Genomic DNA, 27,036 nt, shown 5'->3' on the forward strand with positions numbered 1-27,036 from the left:
TGTTGCATTCGATTAAACGAGACATCTGATCGGTCGTAGCGCGATTCGCGCCACTCTCTACACGCGCGATATTGAACATCTCGCTACGTCTCAGCTACGTCTCAGAATTCATCCGCAGGCAATGCATGCAACACATACGTGTATACGTCGCTCGCATCACTTCTCGAGAATATTTTGCATTTGCCGTGCTCGACGTGCGGCAGCTGGATGCGTGCTACTTCAAGAAACAACGAAATCCCGGAATAACAGCCGATTTCAACGTAACAACTGGCAACTTTATTTCTCAGCGAAAAAGAGAGAGAGAACGAGAGGGAGGAAGGGCTGAGCGGCGCGAGGAAAATCCGTCCAAGGGAAGGCCGGGCTGAGGGATGAATTTATCAGAGGGAAACGATTTGGCGGAACGGTGCCACGAGAAACGACGAGAAGATAAGTAGAAGGATGGTACGGCAGATGTCACAAACAGAAAGGGGCGAAATATCAGTGAGAAATAAATGTTCGGCGAATTATAATTTAATGGTGTAACGTTCCCTCGTACTGCTCGAAAATGCTCGGAAGATCAAGATTGATGTGGAATGAAAAGCATGGACCTGGGATATTTATGGTAAAATGGCTCATTAATCTGTGATGAAATACAATTAACCGGACTGCTGGAAAATTCGAAAAGCGATTGTGTCGTTTCAGAAGAGTCCGAGTCATTGGAAAAGCGGCGGTCACGTTAATTTGCGAGCTATTTTATCTAATACACCTCTGTAACATCTGTGGGTGATAAATGCACTGCAATTTAGCTTAATCTATATTTTATACGCAAAATGCAGTATATATTTAAAATCGCACGCGTTCCTCGCACGCATTCCTTCGAATAAAAAACTCATCGATTTTGGTGAAGCAGACCACTCGAGCTTCCCCGCATTAACACGTTAACAATTCGTGCAAATTCATTTAAAAATTCATTTGTTGACGCACACGTGCTCTGGCGAATACGGTACGAGTAGTTCGTTTAACCGCTTCATTAATAATTTCCTTTTCGGCAACTCTTCGATGGTAATCTATGCTATTCGACAATTGATTACGTCTCGTTTCTGCTGCATAATGCATGAATCGTCCATTGGAACGGTTAGTGACAAGAATAGAATATTTAAACGCCAAATCGAAACGACAAATTTGATAAATGACGGGAGACAAGCAGAGAAAACGACGGTTACGCGAATGTAACGAGGGAAAAGGACAAAAGTATGAGCGACACAGAATGCAAGACTGCGGAAGAACTACCGTTATCAGAATGCGCGAGCAAGGACTGATAAGACAAAAGTACTAACGGCAAAGGAAAGGGCGAAAGGGAGGAGAACCATTCCAACGGACCATTGAGTCCGAAGATGTTCCATTGGAATCGGCCGGCAATCCCGCGGGATGCCGATTTCCGGTAAGAGCGTGTAATGAGATTGACGAGGCCCGGCTCGTCTCCCTCTATCTCCTCGTCGTTCCAAACTTCCGTACGCGTCTTTAAAACTTGGGCAAATTACGGGCTCTACGGCGTACTGAAATTATCTGGCTCGCTGAGCCGCGTTCTCGTTGCTGATAACATCAGATAAAGTTGAATCCGTGGTCGAACGCGCCTATGCAAGCTAACAATTTCTCGTTTTCCAGGATTTCTTTGTAAATTTAACATTTCCATTTTTGTTTACTTGTTTTCATATAATAAAATTAAAAATCGAATTATTTTGTGAACAAATAATATTAGAACGCTCGTGTGTTAACGAGTTTATTGATAATAAAGATTGTTTTAATAAATATTAATATAGGCAAATAGAATCCCCCAAAACGTGATTATTGATATATTACGCAATTGTTTAATAATTGAAATTCAATAAAAATGCGAATGTTTCGGTCGTGCTTTGGATCCCCTTGGCTGGAAAACATTACTGAATTAAAAATTATTAAATTAAAACTTTATCGACATAACCGTGTTTTTACATTCTACTTAACTAGATTAGTATTAATTGATAGATTAGAATCTTCATTTGTATTAAGTATTGTTTTATAGTATATAATTTTGCTGTCTACTGTGTTTTTTAATGCTCAATTGTCTCTAGTGCATTATATTAATTTCAAGTGCAGAACGTAAGCGTCTCCTTTGCTGGAGAGGAAAATTGCAATAAACATTTTGCAACTGACAGAGCCAAGAAACGCAAATATCCAATTTAAACGTAACGTTCGTTTATTTTAAATCGATTTACAGTCACGAGAGTTAATCGGTGAGTAATTGGTCGCTGTTTTAATTCGATCGTCAATGCAGAGTCAGCGCTTTATACGATTAATGAACTGAGAATTGAATATTATTTATCCGTTTCAGCGATCGAGTAAAATTAAATAAAAATCAATTCAATCCGAAACATCACTCGTCCAAGTAATTACAAGGACATCATTTACAATATAAATTTGCGCGTTTCGCAGACGAGATACAGCGCAGAAGCAACAGCAATGTACAACAAAACACGCGATATTTTTAGACGGGATTTTATTTCGATCGCTCATTCTTACGCGTCGCATCGTAAAAGTTTAACGAATTCTTGAAAGGTAACTTTACGTTTGCGTTGCGTGAATTTCGGAAGCCCAATTTTGCCGCGCGTTGCTTTATTTCGCTTGCGCATGCGCGCTCGAAGAGAAAAAGCGCGGTTCTTCAAAGCGCCGATTTCAGTTACGTTTGAGTTGTAAAAAGCTTTGTGAAGTTGGCACCCCGAAATGAGAATTTTTAAAAAATTGATATGGCATTCGATTGTCCACATTTGTTTTGTAAGGTGGACAAAAAATGATATATGGACAAATGTGGACAAATTGTGGACAATCGAATGCCATATCAATTTTTTAAAAATTCTCATTTCGGGGTGCCAACTTCACCGAGCTGTTGTAAAAACCTAACGGGGTGCACTCGCGCATAACAAGGAAAAAGTCATCTTTTTAACAGTGTGCATAAAATTGCGTGTCCGCAGCTGCCGAATGCGAATATATTAGAACACCGCATGTATGCGTGCCCTGGTATTATCGCAGTGTATGCAGTGACGATTAAGCGCGGGACTTTCAAACAAAAAGTTTCGCATATTATCCTGCGTTAGATTACAACGCATGCTTTAAGCAACGAAACGGAAGGAAAATAACATCTTATCAAGCTCAGCGAATGCTAACTTTCTCGTTCAATTAATCGTTTTGAAAGTAAGCGATGACAGAAATAAATGAGAGACGCTTCGGAGGGAGACATACTTATTTCTAAAATTCAGCATGCGTGACAAACATAACGAAAGTTAAATACAAAAGAATTAAGTTCCTTCTCACGAATACGAGGTGATATTTGCACTCTTAATGGAAAAAATCCCGAAGAAGTGCTTTTTCTTTTCCAGCGAGCACACTTAAGTTTTTATAGGATAATTTATGCTAATATTGGATATCAAACATTCGTATATAATGAAAATTTTTATAGTAGCTGTGTGCATATATTTTCCAATAATACTGGCATTATACTATGACATATTGATTGTAATATCCTTGCTTGAGTGTATTTCAATTTATATACCTACGTTATTTTCTTCTTTTACATTATGAAATATATATTATGAATATATTCTATAAATCTGATTTATTTAATAACTTGAGCAGTACAACTATATAATATTGTAACAATATTATATAATAATTATATATAATACTATAACAGTGATATAATACTGTTATCGTATGTAATAGTACCATATTACTGAAAATGATATGTTGGTATTTGCAGTAATTAATTTTCATTTTCACATTATTACACAAAACCGAAAAATATTAATATACTCTGCTATATACTAAATATTAATATATATTACGACATTCTTGATATCAGTTTTCAAATACAGAAAACCGTGACACAATCTCATAATTCTATTATTACTGTATAAAATTTCAAAGATTGTCCTTTTAAGAAATTTATATTTGAACATCAATCTTAGCCGTGATAATGGTGAACGAACATGACGTCCAAACTTCTTAATGTCGGAACAGCCAAGAGCTGAATATCCAACAGCGTGAGGGATGTTTTACGATTCTCGCTCCCTTAAGAAGGCTTACGTGCCTCTCAGACGGAACGTAAGCACACTACCGTAAGGTTCCGGCTGCAAATTATTTATTTAAAAATCCCTTTCCGGGCTTTCGTGATGCTACCTGTTCTCTTGTTACTTTCAATTCGCATGTATGTACCGAATGTTGGGCTCTACCATCCCCGTGTTAAAGCGACACTCGTGACGAGCGTCGCCGAGTAGTATAGACATAGGATAAACACGACATTTGCCGGGGACCTTGCGACGAGCACGCTGCTAGCGTTTGTATGTCGCATTCAATTTTCTTTCTGTGCACAAATACGCGAGCTTAAATAACAATCGCAGAATACCTTGATTATTTTAAACGCCACGTATTTTGCACAAAGAAAATTATCTCTCCATCAAATATTGAAATCTAATTTAGTTTCTATTTTGTCACAGTAAATTTATGCATAAATTTATATAATTTAATTTTCATGACAAAGTATTATACAAAGGGAAAGTTGTTTACAATTTTTGCAATATTTTTATACGTAGAATTTTAGTGTTAAAACGTAAGCTCATTTGAGACAATGCTGGTTTAACGTCACATATTAAATGGGAAAATAATTCAGAAATATGCAAAATATTATGGCGTGTGTATAACAAATCCTCATTTACTCATAGAAAATCATTTATATTGGGAATAATATTTATCCCGGAAAATATCCTTCGGGACATAAGTCGTCGGTGAAGCAATTTGCACTGAACGTCGGACCGAACTCCACCCTCTCCTCACTCTCCATATCACCCTGAGAGCGTTCCGTATTTTACAGTCCCTTTCCAATCGTCGATTTCGCGCTGAAAAGAATTCTCGTCCGACGGAGAGAAAGAAAGAGAAGCCCCCTATTTTTTTCCACCCTTCGCTTTTCGTGCACTGAAAGAGAGTCCTTCGACCCGGAGGGCTTATCACCGCGCGCTCATGGCCAATACCCATCCGGGCTGCCCAATAAAAACTGTATCCGGCGTTGGCGTTAGCCGATCCCATACTCTCCCTCCCTTCGACCCCAGGAGAGAGATATCACTCCGTCTCAGGACGATCGGCCGATCTGTGTTCCAGATAATCAGCTACGACTCGACCAGAGGTGGCGTCTCCGTGGTCACGGAGAAGGGTGACAGCACGACGAGTTTCCTCCTGGTGCAAGAAGCGAAACCGTCGGACTCGGGACGGTACACTTGTAACCCCAGTAATGCTCAACCGAAATCGATCACCGTACACGTACTCAACGGTGAGTAATCGAGGACGCCGGAGGCGAACTCTCCGACAGACTCGTGACTGAATCTCACGCCCCTCGCGAAAATGCGAAAATAGAGAAAGATAATCTGCCGAAGTTGGCAGATCTTGCGTGTAAATTTCGTGACGCGAAACGACGTGTTCAGACTTGCTCAGCGATTTTTTATTCCTGGACTTTGATTAATTCGCAACCGCGCGTGCCTCGCGATCGCGATCGCGTGCGAGGCGATCTATCATCAGTCGTAAGTTTTTGATTCTCGACGCTGAATAACTCCGCGACGATCATCATCTGCATCGTCGTCTCGTCGTTGACACGAGCGTACATTTTTTCGCATTGCCCGCGAGCGTAATCGATATTCGATAGGTCGCGATAGCACTCCGGCACACTCGCGCGACTCTCGGCGGAAGTTGGCGAGTAATCCGGCGACTCAGGAAAAAAGCGGAAACTTAGAACGCGTCACGTGACGTAGGTTGAATCGCGCCAATTACGGACGGGAAAGTAATTAGCTGGATTGCAGTCGCCGCGGCATTTTCTTTCGGCCCGGCAATAAAAAGAACAACGGCTAGGAGGAATGCGGAGGGCGAGGGGGGAGGAGGAAAGAAAAGGAAGAGAGGAAAGCGAACGGGTGCCAAGCGCCGCGGGTCTTCAGAAAATTTAAGTGTTGCCCTCTGTTTCAGGAGAGTATCCCGCGGCAATGCAGCACGGCGGTCAAGCCAAGCAACCGAGGCTGTACTCCCTTCTGCTCTGCCTGTGTCTGCTACTTTACTAATTACTCCATTCCATCGCGCGCATTTTCGCGAAGAAGAAGAGAAAGAAGAGGAAGAAGAGAAGTCAGAGAGCACTTTCGAGCTAGGAAAAAAACAGAGAGAGAGAGAGAGAGAGGACGAATGAGAGAAAGAGAGAAGATGACTGAGAGAAAGAGAGAGAGTGTGTGTGTGTGTGTGCGAGTGTGCGTACGCTGAGTGGAAGAGAACGAGAGAGGGTATATTTCCGTCACGAATTGAGTGAACGTTGCCGAAGCAATCACGGCAGCCACTATCTACCAAGTATCTACATGCGACGATACGAATCTGGTCGGAGGGGTTGGGGGAGGGAGGCTTTTGACTGCGCACCGGAACGGTAACTCTTTCGCAACGACGCGCCGTTTGTCGATGCAACGGAACCGACGAACGAAGCGGGGGATACGAAGGGATAGCGCGTCGACGACGACGACATGGCTGTTGATGACGCTTTTAGCAAGAGCGCGCGATTCGGAGTCGCGGATGCGCGATGACACGCACAAGCGAGTCGCACAAGGGTGCAACGCGCGCAATGCAGCCAACGAAGATCGTCGATCGGTTTCGTTAACGACGGAGTATTATTTATTTGCGAATAATAAATTTATTCGCGAGTACAGCTTCGCTGCTGATTGAAGAAAGGACGTTCATTCGATAAATGAAGTACAGATGGATAATTTAATGTTAATGAAACTGAACGGAGAATAATTAAACTACGTGAGATGCGAGCGAGAGGTAATGAAGATGAAAAGAATACGATACTCAGGATGTTGCAGAAGCCGCGCGTATTATATTCTGTACAATTTTTCAATTGTCATTTTAATATTCTGTCCGTGTCTTTAATTAAGATTCTTACAAAAAGTAGCAAAAGTAACTTTTCTTATTTACTCGCGTTTTGCTAAAACTGATGTATTCCCGATCGCTCACAACTCGAAAGCTCTCGAAACGATGTCTCTCTTCTCGGTATGTCTACAAATACTTTACTCGAGACAAAAACGCGAATCTTCTGAGACATCCTGTACATATTATACATCCTGCAGATTGAAAAAAAGAAAGAGCGAAACATCGAAAAGAGAAAGATCGAAATGGCTGCACGTGTAGCACGGAAGCGCAAGGTGAAAACGAGAAACGTGCGCGGAGCGAAGATGCGCGTCGTTGCTGCTCGCTTTTCTCTGCGATTAATTCGAGTGGACTCTGAGAATCCACCGAGTCCGTCGTGGACCTTTAGCTCGACTGGCGACGGTAGCGAGACATCGAGTGCATCGAAGAGGAGAAGGAGTGGTTGCCACGCAACTGCGGCTTTGACCAAGCACGTTGCGGAATCCGTGCGGCCGTGTGGCCATCAGCCACCGTGACCGCTGTATACCGACTCTTTCCGGCGACAGGAGCCTCTCATCGATCCCCGATTCGCGTGTTCCAATATTGATTCGCACGTACACTTTCGGCCACATGTACGAGACGCGACGTGGCGAGACCGCGAGTCTCCATGCCGAGATTCGAAAAGTATCGCGGAGGCGATTATCGTGAAATCGGATTACTCGTGTCGCTTGTTCTCTCACGCTTCCTTCCCTCAAGAGGCGTCTCGTGGCCTCTCGAATCAATCAGCGTGCGAGAAAAGCCTCGATGCGACTCTCCATTGAGGTCTTCGCTAAACTCTGCGTGCAACTCTCGATCGAGCGGTGATTTATGTTTCATGCACTCTTTTATTTGTCTTGACTAAACATTTGTATTTGATTTGTAATTAAATATGTTACAATTAATTGTGTCCGAAATGTCACATCTAATTTATATCATGGAATTTCAGAATTTAACGATAATTACGCCCGCATTCCGACAATTATTGCCAAATGGGATAAATGATATTACAAATGGGTGAAAGATTCGCAGAGATATTTATGTTAAATCGAGTCCCACTACGTAATACATTTTAAAAATCCAGGCGAAATAAAATTTTTTACATTTGACATTACTACGTACGGAGGGAAAAACATTTATGTGATAGTGCAGAATAAATACATGAAAGGATTTTCCAAGGGGGTATTAATATTAATAGAAGCACAATCAGCGACAGTATTTCTGAAGCAATACGCGGATTAAATTCAACCACCGTTTGCGGGATTCCGAGACTTTGACTGGCGACCGATGTCTTTGTCATAAAGCAAATTAAATTTCGTAAACGCACGAGAGATCTCCTCCCGTCGGAATTAAGTGGAATATGTTATCAGGCAGCGTCCGCGGAGCGTCGGATGAAAATATTCTGCAGCGCGGAATTAAAAAGAATTAAAACGGAATCCTCTTAATTAATTCGAATGTACAGAAATGCTTTGTTTTCGCTGCAGTGTTCGGTGCATTGTTTATGCAATTTCTCCCGAGTACGGGAGCTGCCGGTAAACAAGACGGGATATCACGCGATGAAAAGTGAAATTTATTTTCCTGTTTCCTCGAGAGAGCGCATATCTCTAGATATAAAGGCGAGCGGTGGACGTTGGTGGAGCGGTGGAGGGTGAGGCTGACCGTGCGTGCAATTCGTGTATAGGAGGTGCGCGCGGGCGCAGGAGTAAATGGCCAGGGTGGCGATGCGAGCACGTTGTCCTAATCGATCAAACCCCCTGCGAGAGGCACGGAACGCATCCGGTTCAATTAGCGCTCGCAATTCGCTCATTTCGGACGACTGACCATTCGTCTTTACATGCGACACTGACTGTCTGCTTCGAGTATAATATCGAGTTTCGCGCAACTCTCTCGCCGACACCCATAACTCTCTCGTTTACCCTGTATTGCTGTTCCGTCTGCGTTTTTTACGCCTCACGTACTGCGCTTTTCATCGAAACACGCGAAAAACGTTATGGAAATGCTCGCTTGACCTTTCGTTTCTTTTCGACCGCCCGCGCTTAAATTATTCTTGAACGCCGTAAAAAGATTCGCTTAACTTTTTAGTCACGCGTTTCCATATTATTCCGTAGCAAAATGATAAAAATACAGTTCCGAGAGCTTCTAATGGAAAATGAATACAATTCATTCTCGTGTCTGATTGTAATGCATGATATTTCAAAAGTGGATCCAATTAAATAACCATCTGGCAAGAATCTATAGAGTTCCTTGACTCCGTCAATTTTTCAACGTTGGGAATGGAAGATAGTACCGACGTTTAAATATTTCTTTGTCCTCCAGCCGTGATCGATCGGGAAACGCGCGAATAGCTATTACAGTCGATTTGGTGACCGGTTTAATACACATTTAGAAACTCGTAAAACGACTTCTTGCGCCCGGGAAGGCGCATAATTCAGTACCGACCCGCGTTCGTAACGATTAATAAAACTCGGAACTGTCGCGGAAGCGAGCGAATGGGAGCACGAGCAGGACGACCGGGAAATATGAATAATGAATGAAAGAGAGCGCAGGGAAACATCGCGAGCCGAAAACGCGCGCACGGCTACTCGCGAGATGCGAGCAATATTCCAGCATCCGCGGCGGAAGGGCGTGATTAAAAAAGTTTCCAACGACGCGAGTAATACAATGGCTCGACCACGCGCAAGAACACTTCTCTTGTCGTCGTCTTCGTCGTCGACCGGATAATCAAGTTCCTGTCTCTGGTCCCTTATTTCCCAGGCAAAAAGATAGCAACCCCAGACCGAGGGCCGAGGGTGGACGTTTAGTGGTCCTTCCTCCGACATTGCCTTCCATCCGCGGCCGGGCACCTCTCCATTCTTTCTTCTCGCCGAGAAATCGTGCGATTCCAGAACGAGACCAGAAACAAAAGCGGAAAGGTCGGGGGACGACAAGGGATGACGAAGAAAGGTGGTGGGCTGCGACGACACCCCGGTCCCCGGATCACTCTCATTTATCAAGTTAAATGCGAGGTATGCCGCATAATGCCAACGGCGAGGTTCTCCGAGCGGATCATGAAGCACGTAGGGCTCCTGCTCTACACGCTCCTGTTTCGTGAGCGCATTTTCGCGCACGCCATGCTAATCTGACCTGTTCCCTCTCGTAGTAGCATCAGATTAACGTGTCGTCGCACACCGACCGATTCGGCGTTTTGCACGGAAGAAAACGTGCTGCGAGCCCATTCGGGGTATCGATTCAAGAAACGTGTCTTCGAAATGCGGAATCGCCCTCGTTGCGGAAAATAAAGTCACGAGTCGACGAATCAGATAGTTTTGAGCTTCCCACGATAGAACCGGATGAAAAGCTATGCAACGAAGATGCACTCGAGTATCAATTTACGAGAGTTCCGTTCTCGTGTAAATGAAATTTGCGTAAGTAAGAGACTCAAGAATCTGAGTTAATCATAATCATATATTTCAATTCTGACCTGACCCTGAAAAGAAAAATTGATCCAAGACTGACTCGCATGTATCTAAATCCGCGTTAATAGAATTAAATTGAGACTCGAGTGCATCACTTTAAGAGCACAATTCTTCCCAGCGTTTAGTGCGTAATTTTATTGCATCTCTGCGGATTAGCATGTCATACTCGAATTGCCGTAAATCAACGTCTGAGAATCTCACCCCGTGGAAAATTTACAGTGGTCTTTCGGTGCGCGGTGAGAGTCCAATGAAAGTCACTGCAGTGGCTGTTGCGGAAAGGTTGAGGACTCATCGGAGCGTTCCTCGACTTCCTTGCACGGACGAGCGGGTGATTTATGTACAAACGTGATTGCGAGGCATCGTAATAATTCAAGATCGCCGGCCGTTCGCGCTTCCGCTTTCCATTGCGGAGCCGGTGCCGTATTCTTCAATACATTTTCAGCCCGGAGTGGTGCCTGACGGGGGACGGAACGAACACGGAAGTGAACACTGCGCTGCGCAACAACGAGGTGCATGCAACGCGTGCCTATCGTCGTTTCTTGGTATTTCCATCCACTTTTATTCTTTACTATAATAGCATCCGACATGAGAACGCCGTTCGTGACCAGCAAACGAGACTCTCTATGTGCTCGCGCTCGGTCGGACGTGCTCGTTTTTCCTCTCGTTTCGCTTTTCCTGAGCGTCCGCAGCTCCGCGTACGTGCAGCTGGCTTTAATTAAAAATGAGCGGCATTTTTTCTCATATTACGTCAACGGGCTACGTCCGAGGTAAACGTTATTGTTTCATTTCTGGCTGTTACTTCGCCGGTCACCTTTACGAATTGTTCGTGTATCCGTAACCGCGTGCGATTTCTAGTCGAGTTTTGTATGAACGAGACGATCATAGAGAACTGTAGTGATCGTCACGTCAGATGTATTCTTCAAAGGGTGCAAGGGCAATTGTAGGAATAAAACTCGGAGATGAAAAATATTAAAATGACATTTTAGTCCAAAGGCTTTTGCGAAGAAAAAATTTATCCTCATGCAACAATTGCTTAACACGTTGACTGCCATCATACAATTAGATGACATTGCCTCCAATGCTGTTTTTATATCACGTTTCGTCATACAAGTTTTCTTGCAATTATAGGCGAAAAATGTAATAACTTTATGCACGACACAAACGACGAGAGAGCAAATCATGCCCTCGACTATCGTCTTTCCTCTTCCTTTAATTCTTCCGAAGACAAAGATGTGCGTGGCAAGATTGAATTAAAGATTGGCACGTCCGGCAAGTTCTCGGGCAAGTGCTCGTGTCTTACACCGAAAACAGTGATAAACTTGTCAATTGCGAGCGCAGTAAACGTGGAGGCGTAATCTCCCGGCTTAATCTGCCACTTGAGTCGGTTTACATCAGCATTTACTGTGGGACATTTAGACTTCCGCAGAGAGTGCATCGTTCGACGGGGTCATCTCCCCGAAGAACGATGCTACTCATTACGGAGCAAAATTAAATGTCGGCATAATTTCCGGTTCCGGTTACGAGCGCAGCGAGGTCGTTACCGCCACGAATTAGAGTCGCGTTACAAAGCCGACCTGACGAACTCGCTCGACAAAACGGCGCCGTCGACTCGTACTCCCGGAGTACGGGGTTGCTTCGGTCGAAGACGATACCGGAGTGATGAGAACGAAAGGGCGTCTGCTCAGAGAGAGATAAGGGCACCTCCTGCCGTTCCTTCGCGAGTGTCACTTCCGGGTCGCATAAAAGAGTTCTTCCATCGCGATGAGAGTAATTCGACGCGAACACTCCAGCGGGAGAAAAAAACATCGGACAACACGAGTGTCAACGTGTTAGCTCCTTTGCGATCGAAAGATGATAAGTCCTGATATATTTGCGACCTCGATCCAAGCACTTTTAATCGTTTGACTGCTTTGACAGCGCCTATAGACGAAAATGCTCCAAGAAAATGGTCGTCGTGTGCGATCGACGCCTACAGGCGCTTGACTTCTTTCTTGGTAGTGACTTAACACCTTTATCCACCAAGCCAAGCTGTATTTTAGTTTAATTGACTTTCCGTTCAACTGGATTGTTCAGATTTGCCGTAATATGTCTGTATAATCATTTCCATAATTTTATCAAATCAAAATATCAAATTACAAATGCAGTTTGTTCATTACGCTTTACTGTTATTATTAAACGGCCATTATCTTGCAAATAATGTAAATAATTGCATATTATAATATTATATCATAATACATTTATCACATGTCAATCACTGGTGACTGTCATAGTGAGGAATGTGTAAAAATAATCTTAGCAATCTGCGTTCTCAAAATTACGAAAAGAGTTTTAGTACATTTTTCATAATTCAAATGACCTACATAAACTCGCAAAAGCGTACCATGATGATAATCAATTCAACTGCACACAACGAGCGCTTTGCTTTCGAATGAATCGCAGTCAAAGAATTAAATTTGGAGCATGAAAACAATAACGCATTAAACGTTTTCGCATTTATTTATCTTCATACGACTGGCCGAACTTACTCGCTCGGGAGTTTATGGAGGTTTGTAAAGTATCTTTATGCGGTTTTTCTACCAGTGCACCACTGTAACGGAACGGCCGCACAAAATATTCGCTAAAGCGGATCCGCGAGCGCGCACGCGAAAGACATATCAGTGAAAACGCAATTTCATGCCAGGACGACAACGATTCTCTGCGAATCTTTTTGCACGAGCGACGCTCTCGCACTTTTTAATTTACAGCCTAAAATGGTCGAATCAAAAAGCGGATTGAATTGCGCACGGTAATCGATGTGCGCGCATCAGTATTCCACGGCGAGCGCCGCGCCGCGCCGACCGTGCGGATCCCACTCCGAAGGCTGCATGATACCAGGGGTGTGTACGTGTGTGTACATGTACGTGTTTGTGTGTGAGCTTCAACCGGAGATTTCAAATGCACGTTGCGAAGCAAGAGACGGGGAGAAGGCGGGGGGAGAGGAAAAATCAGAAAAGGAAGAAAAATGAATAATCGTGTAACAGTTAACATGGAGAGGCGCGATACACTTACAGCATCGCGGCGGGTGGTTGCCGTTTTTCATTCGGATAGCGGGATACGCAAATAAAGGAAGCGGTGCGTGCCGCGGTTTCGTTATTCCATCCCCGCAGTGTCGGTGGTGCACATCCGGATAAGCCCCAACCGCACCGACTCGCGAAGGAGATTTCCCGTTAGTCACGAATCGCCGAGTCGATACCTGCGAGAAACGTAATGCAATTACGCAATTACTCGGAAGCCGACCGCTCCACGTTGGGCGAGACTGCAGCCCAACAACAGCAGAAAAAAAAATAAAACGGAATAAAATAAAAAAATAAACTGGATGTCAAACACGCGTCCGTACGCCTCCGATATTTGACGGGTCGAGCAATGTTCATTTATACGGTTCGTCTCCTCTACTTGCTAATTCCAGTCGTCTTCATTACAGGCAATGTTCCTCGTGATCAGAACCCACCCAACACTGACTGCCGAACGAGACAAGCAAATGGAAAAAATAGAAAAATGTTAGACACTGCCAGACGTTGATTCGTGCCATATTCGACGAATTCAATCCGTCTATCTACGCGACTAATCATTGTTTCTACATTCGATCATCTTGACTTGCCGTAACAGGGACGTTGGTCGCGATTAGAGCGAACAAATCTTGCCGAAGTCACGGACAACGAGGGAGCAATACAGGCGATACATAATAATGCTTGACACATATCGATTGTCGCGGTGAATATCAAAATACGCCATTTAATAACACCCATCAGAATGGACTCTTGTTTCCGGTCATCGATGTTACAATAGAATCGATTGACTGACCTCCTTTCGGTCAGCTGTGTCCTGTCAATTTTTCGCGTGCGCGAGCCTTCGATAACTACGCTCGGTACGTGTGTATTTTTGATCCGAGAATCTGACTGGCGAAATAACAAAAAAAAAGAGAGAGAGAGAGAGAGAGAGGAAAAAGGGAAGAGAAGAGGGCAAAAAGGGACTAAACAAAAAAAGCGAAAAAGAGCACGGGAAGCCACTTGGTTCGTTCAGCGCGCGCGAGTTAGTATGCAGCGCGATGCGCCCACGGGAAAGGGGATGCTACGTGACGATTTATAAAAAAGTCGGCGCATTGTGTGCACCCTCGAGTGCGAGACGTGACGCACCACGACAACTCAGTCGTTCGTTCGTTCGTTCGTTCGCGTTTGAGAGTGCACGAGCAATTAATGGCGTTTTCTTCTCGGTTTCGTTGATCCCCCTCGAATCATATTACTGCCATGTGTCAAAGACACACACTACTCCGATCTTTTTCCAAAAGAGAATAAATCTTCGCCGTTAATCCGATTGCGCGGTCAATTCTGATGGTGTCTGTCATACTCATATAACTGATTTTTCAAAGTTAAATCGTGCGGTACGTACATATATAAAATATTTGTACGTTATATCGGATGTCTCGAAATTCTGAAAACTCTCCGACTTGTATTAATTAACGCATTGTCTTCGATAATGAGTAACATTCGTGCTACAAATTATAGATTAAAACTCAAAATGAGACTCTTGATTGCTTAATTAATGTGGGCGCTCTACTTAATCTATGTTAAATAAACACCGTTATTTATTTTCTTTAAATTATGTATAATGTGATTGCTTGATTTCTCTTTTGCATGTACATTGAATCTAATCAACTGATGAAGATAAAGTGACAAGCGCTTATTCAAACACGCAAATTAACACTTGGACTGCCCTATCATCCCTCTACGAGTGACGGAAGTTTAACTTAAATAGAAATGATTTTATTAACTATTTATAGAGCTATCAAATGAAAATAAAATATCACTTGTATAATATATTAATGTAAGAAACAAGACTAACGTTGTCATGGGCTCACGCTCGAAAATGTACTGAACAGTCTAAGCGTTAAATAGTGACCTTTGACTCGCGCAACGATGGGGAGAGTAGTAGTAAGGCAAACGGTTAATATAAATATGGAAACGCGCGTGATCAACAGGGCGGAACGCGGGTGGTTTCGGGCGATACAGTTCACTGTTGCGCATTTCTAATGGACGGTTCATAATAGAGGAATTAATGGGGAATAATCGAGCGGTTATCGTTTAATCATATTCAGTTCTGTACAATATTCGCATAATGATTATGCGCGCACGCGGTACGGTGACCGAGTGCGGGCAACCCCTCAGCCTAATTTCGCTAATTAAATCGATGGACATGGCACGGCGCCAGGCATTGATACGCGCAATCTGCATTTTAACGTGCGCACGTCACACCGACGGAATTTGCCGATGACGGGAGCTGAAAAACGAATGAAACGAGCATCAAAACTACCCCGGTGCGCGACGCGAAGACCATTTCTGCTCGCCCCAGCGAACGCGTGGACGACGAAGCGGCGAGCGGACTACTTCTCTCGCATGTAAATATGTACTTAAAACTACCGTTTAGTTGTTTAGTTGATCTCGACAATACGACGATCACATAATCGCGCGTTTCTGCGAGTCCCCATTTGTGCGACGGTTCATTTTGTACGATACGCCTTTCTGTACATGTGTGCGTGCGCGTGTGTTGCGTGTGCGTACGATCCTGACCAAACGCGGTGGCGGTCAGTGTGTGATGTTAGGATACTCAAGGGGAGAAGCGTTGGAGAGTAGTGTGTAACGTCGTTAAGCGAACTGTAATTGATCGACGACAGATAGAGAGAGAGAGAGAGGGAGACGAAAAACAGCGCGATGTTGAAGACATCATAGTTAGATAAATCGAACGATAATGCGACTTAATGCTACCGATACCGCGCACATACCACGTGTCGACATAATGCAACTTATTGTTACTGTAACGTTACCGCCTAGTCGATGTGAAAAAGGAAGAGAAAGCGTACCCTGTTCGGCTGAGCGGTGGCCGGCGCGTGAACACGCGTGAACTTTTGAGGGACAATTCTCGCGTGTCCGTGATCGGGACGATAATCGATCTAGGAAGTTCTCCGGAAACCGATCATCGAACTAAAAAAGGAAAGATGTCCAAAACGTTTCTATGATTAATTATTTGCATTTTTTGTACTTCACGATCTCCGCCAGGTGTGACATGTGGAACGACTAGTGAAAGTGTTAGAAAAGTTAAACAAGTCTTGAATGGAGAAAAAGAAGAGCGAGAACAAGAGAGAGAGAGAGAGAGAGATTCTGGACTTTCCGGAGTGAGGGGGTGCTCCTGCGCTAATAATTACCTTCGTAAATCTCGTCGGGAAGTCGCGGCGTGCATGACCGCCCGAGATGATTGCGCACCAGTCACACAGACCAAGCACATACTTTAACGTAATCTTAAAAAATGCTTCCCCGCGCCTCCGTGTGCCCGCGGATGCGCATGTACCTATATACGAGCGAGACCGAAATCGCGTTCGGATCACTCTCTTCCGATACCCGATTTGTCGTCAAATGCCCGCGAGCACTCATTAACTTTTTGCGAGCTGAATGTGAACGCGCGAGTTGTTTTTTTAATGATCTGCAACGGTGTTGTCGCGTGATAATTACGACGCTCAATTTCTCTCTTTCCTCCCTCCCTGCTCCCTGTCTCTCACCATTTCACTCTTTCTCTCTTTTTCTCTCTTTTTCTCCTGTCCCTTTGCTTTTTTTACCCTCTCTGCGTGTCTGTTCGCGAATTCATGCACGAATGAACCGAACGGGAGCTGTACGACCGCGCGGAACGTCAAAAACCCGCATACGTCCAAAACTTCTGCAGAAGTGCACGAGAAGCGCGCGCAACGCCTCTGCGATACTCGAGGATCTGCTTCCTCCCAAGCGACCACTTCCAATACAATCGTCTAACGCCCCGGCATCGAGTCGGGAAACCGTTGTTAGCATTTATGTCCGCGTGATTTCGAAGTATTCGCGATCGAATAGCGATTATATCGGGCTATCAGCTGAACGTTAAAAAGTAATATCCTGGATTACGATGAAGGGAACGCTTTAAATTAAGGGTGCGCGCGTTTAACGGACGTTAAATTAACCCACTGAAAATCAGACGATTTATCGGATTGATCGACGTCGCTTCCGGAACAATGCAATTCACGATGATTTTCCGCCGCAACTCGGAGTTTTTTAACGCTCAGTTGACACTTGATGTTCATTCTTCGATCCGAAAAAGAGCCATGTGGATCGCCTTGTTGTTGAGAAAAAGAAATCAGTCGACCTCCGATGAGAGTTAATAATAAAAAATAACGAGTCGACTGACTCCTTCCTGAAGAATAACGCGCGTCACATGCTCAGGCAACGCGATATTCCGATATGCAGTCGTTGAAGATATGAACAGTTACACACAACTAGATTAATTCACGAAACTCCGCGCATTGTAAATATGTTAATATCGGAGACGAGATCTTCCGGCCAGGATATCGCGTGATCCAAGCGTGATCGATCTGGTCTGATCGAGAGAGAAGAAATAAGCTTCGTCTGGACTTACTGGTCTCCTTCCCCTCGCGGGGAGCAGACGGGATCGAAATTATAGCTGTGAATATGTAAGTAAGCGGGAAAAATGGCGCACGAGAGTACGGTTTGTCTCGCACTGGGGAGACCCGAACGGAAGAATCGCCAGCGGGGGATGACAGGGGAACTTTAAGGCTTTCTCTTTCGCAAATCAGCTTTCGAAGATGCGAAAAACAAATGGGGGAAGAAGAGAAGGGTGACTGGAGTAAGTTACTCGTTGCGAAGAGGGACAAGGGTACTGCGAATCACGGATATCCCGTAGGGGAAAGGGTGGTCGAGGGTGGTTGAATCGAAAGAAACTCCCTTACGGACAGAAAGACACATACCAGCGAAGCCTACTCGTGAAAGTTTCACGAAAAAACTTGGCGTATTCCGTTCGCGATCGCAACCGCACCGAAATCCCCGCAAAGGTTGCCCCTGCCCTATCTACTCCTCGGCAAACCCGGTGCGAGAGGGTAATATCTCGGAGGGAGCGTCGAAGGGCCATCGGCCGATAAGGGCGTCGTCGTGCGATCAGTAGCGCGAAAAAATGCGGTGCAATTCGATTTGCGATCTGATCTGATCTGCCGCAACGACGAGATGAGGGAAGCGGGGGAGGGTTTCGTCTCTCGGTGGATACTTGCTGGTTATGCCGATTTGAATTTTAAATCGGATATCGTTCGTGTGCGTTAAATTGTGGAGAACGATCGGCGATCGTGAATGCATATAAAATTGGTAATCAACCCTCGAACGATTAAACGAATCCGAGTGTTGATAATGAATGACGCATCTCGATCTCAAATTCTAGAAGTCCCGACATCGCAGTAATGATCGTCATAAAATGTCTTTGCAAAATAGATGTGAAATGACTTGAATATTTCGTTATTACGTTATCACGTTCTTAAATCAATTCTTCTGGATGATTATTTCATTTGATTCAATCTGCTTAATTCGAATCTCTTACTTCATATTATAGATTCAAGAGAAACGAGTTTATGAAGGTTCCGGTGAATCTTAACGGACATTTACAACATTCACCCTTTCGTATCCCCGCAAACAGCTGACAGATCAGGCAGCGCACATCGACGGCCCGCCACTTCCGCGTGTGGACATGTGTGAGGCGCGTTATTAATGAATGGCCGTGTAAATATTATCGGATTACTTCGATCATCCTTCACTCGTGCGACAGACTAAGTAGCTAACTTAAGCGTAAGAAAAGGCAAAGTGATAAGATATGTCGTGCGCGCGACAATGATGTTAAATAAGTACTGCGCCGTGTCGCATTCGCACTAACACGTACACGCAACATACACACACACACACACACACACACACACACACACACACAAAAATACAGAGACAGATGCGAGAAATGTCCACCCAAACACGCCGGCGTGGACATACACTTACTGACTAACGCGGGACGAGACAACTATAAAAGAGATCATCTCTGCATTCATCATCGATCGACTTTACGTTTCCTCGGATGCGACCTCGCGTCGCGTCGCACGCGGCGGTGTGTAATGAGTTTCTGTCTGTTTTACATTCCTAACTTGTTGTGTTACGTTCACACCGTACATTTATAGGTAGGCTAATATACCTAATAAGTGTTTCGTCTAGCCTATGATGTATATTGTATCTATAATCAGAAATAAATTATCGACAGTAAATCCCCCTGGTGTTGCAGCGACGCTGCGGTGAATCTTTTACAGATCTCTCTTTTAGATTTAATAATAGGAAATGATAAATAATTTAAGAAGACATTTAATTAGAGAAGAACTCTTCGGAATCATTTATGTATATGCGCGAAATTATATTCAATTATCCTTTTTGAATGTTAGCTATTATTACTGGAGAGAGTCTATTCGAAATAAGACCATAACGTTCATTCCTAAAATTCTGATTTTAATGCATTGCTTTGGTACACTTTTAGAGCACATTCGCATTTGTGATTTCGCATACTGTCAACCGCGTCTCAGACTTCATATAAATGAATTTATTACTGGTTCAATATTACTCACAGAAAGCCTTTATATATAATGCTATAATCATTGTACATCATAATTTGGTCTTTCCCGCTTTCGGTCGACACGTGCCATTGATCGCTCCAATTTCCAAGTAACGTAAACGTAGAAACTTAGACGAGAATGTAAGAATGTGCTCAACATAAACGTCGAGGCATTCAATTATTAGGGAAACAATAACAGTACGCAGGATAGATCGCTCAAGTCTTCGCGAAAGAAACTGACGAGCGAGAAAGGGCGAAGTATACCGGTTGATGATTACAGTCCATTTAAAATCGGCGATAGTTCCAAAGTCACACGCTCAAGAGGATAAGAGAGGGTGCGCGTGCGAGGGGACGCACGCGGCAGAACAACGCCGATGAGGGATAAACGTTAGGCACGCAAAACACGAATTTGCATGGACGATGCATTATCTCTACACGTGTAATGTGACATCCCCATCGCGCCGATTACCGAAGGGAAAGCCCGCTCGCAATTAGACCACCTGCGGTCTCTTGGCCTCAGCTGATCTCAGGCGATTACCTATTCTGCTCTCCTCCATCGAGTCCCGCTAAAACCTTTCAATTTGTCCCGGGATACCGCTGATTTGTTGCGGTCGCACGCGCGTACAGCGTATGTAAGTGACGGGGTAGCCGCGTATTCCGCAGCGTGCCACGTCGCGGAAACTTCGCCGCTTAAAGTGAATAACGCGGAAGATTCCGGCTAAGGCGTCCCGCTTTTACATATTCACGATCCCGCCGAGTACCTCCAGAATCTCGCGCCGAAATATTTCCGCGTTCGTCCCCGCGTTATTTCTAGCAAACTTCCTACCTACTTGAATATCTTCGTGCTTCTCGCGAGAATTTTTTCTCGAAAGTTATGATAAAATACGCCACAGTTTCACGTATATTTAAGCTCGATGATGCATCACGGCGTAGTTATTTCCGTCTCGACACGTGTCAAAATCCGGTATTTCTCGTTGGAAAAGAGCCGAAACATGTTTTGTATTAAAATCCCGTGTCCTAGATTTGGCTAAAGTAGGCAGGCCATTAAGATAAATAATTGCACTTCGCCGGGTGTCGTGACACCGAAATACGTCTCTTCGGGGTAACCGCGCGCGATTTCACATTCAAACAGCATCTCCGCTATGAAAAGTAGCAATGAAGATGCATTGCGACAAACTTGCGGGAACACGGCACGTATAAATGTCCCGACCAACGCCCCTGATTTCGATTCGAAAATTCCGGCCGATTATTTTTACAGACTAGTCTGTATTGCGAATCATATAAAATGACGCAAAATATTTAATTTCTTTGTGATGCAATTAATAACGAATATAAGTTGGAAAATGAAAATATTGTATTTATTCATAATGAAAAGTTTTGTTTTATTGCGAGCTAATTTTAGCAAATTATTATATAAATTTTTCCGATAGATGCAATCAATTATAAGATTGTCAATTATAAATTTTCATGAAATATTCCACGAAATATAATTTCGAAGCTGCTAATGAATGGAAATCACTTATTTATCAAATTGATTTAAATAGAATTTTAATTAAATAGAATTTTAATTTAATTACTGATTTCAAATCAGTTATCGAAAAATTAAGAAACAAGATTTTATTCAATCAAATTTTCCTAAGAAAACCTAGTTTTATGTTAATCAAAGTACTTCATATAATTATGGCATATGATCGTGGATTACAGATTTATTAATAAACAAACTATATAATTAATATTTCAACGATAATCTTATAATAAAAGCAAACAAGTAAGAATACAGATTTAACAGATGGATAAATATAGAGACGATATCTTATACCCGATAAACTAGAAAATATATTATTAAAAATATTAATCTAAATACTGTGAAATACAAATTTAGAAGAAACAAAGTTTCTAGAAGCTTTAACGTTACATTATATTTCGAATTTAAAAACGTATCCATTACTCACAGTCAATTAAAATCAATTTTATCTTTTCACAAATGTCATGAAGATGTAAATTGAATGAGAGTTTTTTACAACAAACTCTTTTAGATATTTATATACACAAATTGTGTCTTTTATTTAAATTTGCTCTTTTTCTGAAGTGTCCTCAATTTGATACCACCAATTATCTTTATACATTATTAAAGAGTATACAAAATTAATATGAATTAATAACAAAAAGAGCGAAAGGTACAGAAAAAGAGAGAGAGAGAGAAAATAAGGACAGAGACTAAACTCATATGTTATTCTGCCACTTTGCCTCTAAAGAGGAAAGTGTTTTAGGGACACCAGGTGATTCCATCAGGTGTGTGGGGCCGAAAACCAAACTCACATCGAACAATGCATATTTGCTACGTATCGAGCGTAAAAAGGTTCACAGGTAGGCAGAGGGGCGCTCCTGCATGGCCGTTTATTCAGGTATCGGTATAGGCGGACGGATAAGGGGTGAGCTGGCGCAGCGCGCGCTTTCTGTGGTATTGATTACAGCCTCCTATCCAGGTGCACAAGCAGGGTCAAATCTGCCCCTCTCTCCGCCGCTCCGTCACCTCTTCCTCCTCGTCATCCGCCCCTTTTGCCGCCACCTCTTCGTCCCTTTTCCTGGTCCTCCCTTTCTCCACCCTCTCCCACGCCCGACTCTCTCTCTCTCTCTCTCGCTCCATCTCTCCCCCGTTTTCCTCCCTTTCTCTCTGACCTGAGTCTCCTTCTCTACCAAACTCTATCTCATTTCCACTTTCCGTCCGTCCCCCGTTATCATTCTACCCCGTATCTCTTTCTTTCTTCATCTCTACCCTTCTCGCTTTGGTCACCTCGCTCTAGTACATGCCACCTACACGCGCATATCGAGTGCAAAGAGAAAAATATATACATCGACACGCTGCTCTATAGTCGCGCCGGGTGGATTTAGACGCGCTCGTTCGTAATTGCAGATAGGTCCCCAAGGACATGCGATCCGCGCGCGATCCGTTATCAAGATGGAAAATGTCGAAGAGAATCACCGGAGTATCCTACAACCGGCTCGAACTTTTTGCATGAGTCCATCCAGCGAACAGAGGAGGATTAAACACGGAAAAACGCGTGAACTCACGCGTTGCATGACGTTCACGTACGTATATATATAGGAATTCCTGAACATTCGAGGCCGGACATTGTTAAATTCAATTCTCGATACAACCCTCGAAACCTGAAGACATACCGTAAATACAGTTTTCAAGGTGCTCCAAGTGCCGTCAAACACACCTTCCTTTTTTATCTCTAAATAATCAAATATACCTCAGCATCTTGTCCCTTTTCGGCGCACCCCGACAGGGTCGGAAGAGGGAACGGGAGCAACACGGTGAGAAGCCGTAATTCCCGGCGCGACCCGGATATTTATCGCCCGGTCGGCACATACGTTCGTGTTCATTTATACGTACATACGTGTCGCAGGGTGCACACATGCTCCTATGGCCGTTCGATATATATATAGGGTCGGTCGTGGGACGGCTGCAGGCAGAATCGGATCGGCCGATTCATCCTCATTACGTCGCCGGGATCGACGGAATCTTAGCGACATCCATCGTCACCAACCCCGATGGCAAGTCGAGGCGAGGCACGGCAAACCAGTCAGCCTCGGGAGAATGCACACCGTGCCATTCGTCGGTGCGAACTATCGCACCGGCAACAGCGGACAACCCCCTCGTTCGCCGAGCTGCCGAAGAAAGGTCTGGAGTTTTCCCCGGGAATTCCCCGCGACTCGCTGCTTGCTACCCCACCGTAATTAGATCGCCCTGCCTTTTTCTCGGAGGCAAAAGGACGAGTCCTCCCCCGGAACTCGTTACGAGAGCCACGGGCTGACTGGCTGGCTGGAAGGCTGTACACGCCGTGGAACGAGGTTGCGAGGGGGTTGCGAGAGGGGATCGCGAGGCGATACGTCTGCATCGACTGTCCCGTCGATTTTTCACTCATTAGAGTTTCACCCGGTTTCGGAGCTGTCGCCGACAACCGATAATGCGTTTACGCTAATGCGGAAGTCCGCTTTTGCGGCCGCTGCCGCCCCGCGGTCGCGGGGAAATGACGAATGGAAATCGAAAGATATGCCTTGAGGTGTAACGCCGGTATACATATTTACCGGGCGAATACAGTGCGCATTTCGATGAATTATTGACGTGGACCGCGACCTGTAATGCGGTTCGCTTAATCTTTCATGAGTACACTATAATCCCCTGGTCTCCCTTGGAGCAAATGCACACGTAGTATAATACATCCGGATTATTAAAAAAATGCGGATTTTAAAATCTCGAAGTGCGTCACCGGCTAAAAAAGACGACTCCAACTTTAATTTCTCAGGCTTTGCACGACTGGTAATTACAACTAAATTTATAAGTTTTTGATTGGAGCCGCATTTTGTCACTAGGATATCCTGTGAGTATTCTCCATAAAACCTGGGGTCTGCCAATTTAATAAACATTTATATCAATTAAAATCTATTTATAACAACAACAGACAGTAATAAAAAGTAGGAAAACTGGCATAGAATTTGTATGGAGAAGAGTTAACACTTTCCTCGATTTTGAAAAGGGTGACTTTAGGGTGCAGTATATCGCGATTTTCCACCACGGAGTCGCGAAGCATCGGGAAACCGCCATCATTGGGCAACGAGGATGCATATTGAGCTTAATTAATTCACGGCCCAACAGCGTGGTGTATAGGGGGTGTAAACAGATGTACCCGATCGACGCGCGCGGCATCCAGCTCCGAAAAATACGATCGCGCGCACTCGCCACAGCCGCACACGTATGTACCGGTCGATATCAGCAGCTGGCGGGCCCGTTATTAAGAACTGACATTACCGGTCGCAATTTACCGCGGCCAACCTCGAACGACTCCCAAACCAGCGCTTGTATAATGCGGAGCCCACGTAACGAATTTATTTCCGCAGTTCGCGACGTGACGAATTATATTTGGCGAATAGAAATTGTTACGATTCTCCTGGGTCCGCAGCAGATATATGGCTGCGTGTTCTCGCCGCACATTTAGCGTTAAATGTGGCTGTTTGATTCTCGTTTCGCTGTTAGCTCCAGCGAATCCTTCGTCGAACAACAAAGTCAAATGCCAAGCGACAAATCTATGTGCTTATATATAAATGCAGCTATAAATAAATATACGAATGCTATAAAATAAATAAAAATGCCGTGGTATCGCGCGGATCGCATCAAGTTGCGTTTCCCGAGTGGTAATTCTGCGATATAAGTATGTGATTGAAACAAATTGAAGCACGATACATCCCTTTTTCGACGCGAGCAGTCGATACAAGTAGCCGCTGCACGTTGGGCAAACTATTTTTATTGAACTTTGCAACGGGCGCTCTGAATGGACTTTTAATCGCTCGGCGGTGAGAGTATGTAGGGAACGTATAATTAATTTTCAGAAGTTCCGTCACACAAAGTTCCGACGCGCGTTTCTAATTGAACCGAAGCCGAACAAAAGTATTCGAATTAGTTTTCTAAAAAGCTGGCCGTTTTTTTACGAAAAACCGCCGGCGTTTGCGCGCAAAAAACAATATTGCACGTGACATTTCGCGTAACAGTGATGTAACGTTCGCGAGAGCGTGATTACAATCTTATTTTGTACAATGTAACAATATAACGATGAACGATGTCGCAAATCCTAAAATGGTGCCCTGCTCAAAAACACGCTTTACGTAACGTGTTTTGTGGACTGTACGCGTTTCATATTTGAGAAACATTGCCACGCAATTAAAGCACGACGCCGCGCATATTGTCAGCTGTAATATTTCACGTGAGTATATATATCCTAACGAAGTAATTTGTACGCGAATTTCTATACGTGCGTGCCGATGCATTACGCGAAAATTGTGACGCTTAAAGAGTTCCGCAATTTGACGAGAGCTCGTTTCCGTAAATCCCCTTTAAATCCAATTATCAACATTAAATTCGTCACCGTGCATACAGGTAAAGGATTAGCGGCGTGTTTTAATGAGTCACATATAATTATTAGATAAAAGGCTTTTTCCATCATGTATCCGCCTCAAGATGAACATTTTTTATAAACTACTGCCTTTTCGAATCGGATTATAAATAATTCCGTATATATCATTAATAAAGGCCAACGCCGTTTTATGTCACGTGGAGCAGCTTTCGCGCGATATATTTTAATCCTGAAATTAATTACCGTTATCTTACATATGCTCAAACCTGAGAACAATATACCCAAGGCGGAAACAACGGAAGTGACTTATCAAGATCACGATTTACGGTGGAAGGAAGTAATAAAACCACTAAAAAATTTGCAATGCTGAAATTAATCAGTTAATAATTTTTCTTCTCCGACCAGTGGCGGCAGATCGGGTTCGCCAAGGTTACATCCAGGCGCGCATTTGGAGAATCAATAAGGCACCGCGTTCGAATAACGACCCGGGTTGTCTAAAAGGCCCAGAGAGATTTATACGTAGGCAGGGGTTGTATGGTGCTCGGGGTGTACGTCGTGCGGGACTCATATATTCACGATGCCGCGATCCGCCGATAAAGCCGACATTTTAAACTCGCGGAAAAAAAAGCCGAACGTGCCGCAAACAATCGATAAAAACGTTTATATTTGGAAACGGTTACGGGTCCCGGCGGTCCTATTTCTCGCATTACGGGGGAATCCCCTAGCAGAATATAAGACACGGTCGTGCCACGTCATAAAAGGAAACGTGAGGTGCGCCCGAATGCCGTTAATGACGCATGGCGTTCCCAAAAATTGCATTTTTTTCGGACCTCGCTTGCAAGCCGAAAGGGTTCAATGATCGGCCATTAATCTTACTTAACCGGCTACCAGTTAAACGCTCGCGCCGGATGACAAATTTTTCGGGATTACACAGAAATCTTTACTAATCCTTAATTTAGATCGCAAACGACGTCACTGTGTTTAATGTTAAATTGCAACGCCGCTGTGTACAATGCTGAAAGCAGCATGTGTGTTACGCAAGCGTGTGCATACGTGTGAGCAAATATACACACACGTATTTTATGCACATGGAAGAAAACTTTTTAAAGAGGATATTTCTTAGTCTCCTTAAACAGAATCAGAATTGCGGAAAGGGATAAATACGTACGTTGCAATCCTAAGCGTGTTACGTACTGCATTTTGCAACCTGTGTAATT

The 27,036-nt window shown here is 44.0% G+C and overlaps 1 protein-coding gene across 2 annotated transcripts in view; it reads left to right on the plus strand.

The window, feature by feature from the left end:
- LOC105279235 (zwei Ig domain protein zig-8) overlaps positions 1–19,566 on the plus strand; it is a 286,077-nt gene extending 266,511 nt beyond the window's left edge. The window contains exons 6-7 of one of the 2 annotated variants that reach the window (XM_026969560.1): positions 5,167–5,335; positions 6,019–19,566. In XM_026969560.1, the coding sequence (XP_026825361.1) occupies positions 5,167–5,335; positions 6,019–6,110 (261 nt within the window). In that variant the 3' untranslated portion in view covers positions 6,111–19,566. The remainder of the gene's footprint in view (positions 1–5,166; positions 5,336–6,018) is intronic. The other variant, XM_026969561.1, reaches the window with a different exon arrangement.
- Positions 19,567–27,036: the final 7,470 nt, after the last annotated feature.

The sequence above is a fragment of the Ooceraea biroi genome, chromosome 5, assembly GCF_003672135.1.
Source record: "Ooceraea biroi isolate clonal line C1 chromosome 5, Obir_v5.4, whole genome shotgun sequence".
NCBI classification, from domain to species: domain Eukaryota; kingdom Metazoa; phylum Arthropoda; class Insecta; order Hymenoptera; family Formicidae; genus Ooceraea; species Ooceraea biroi.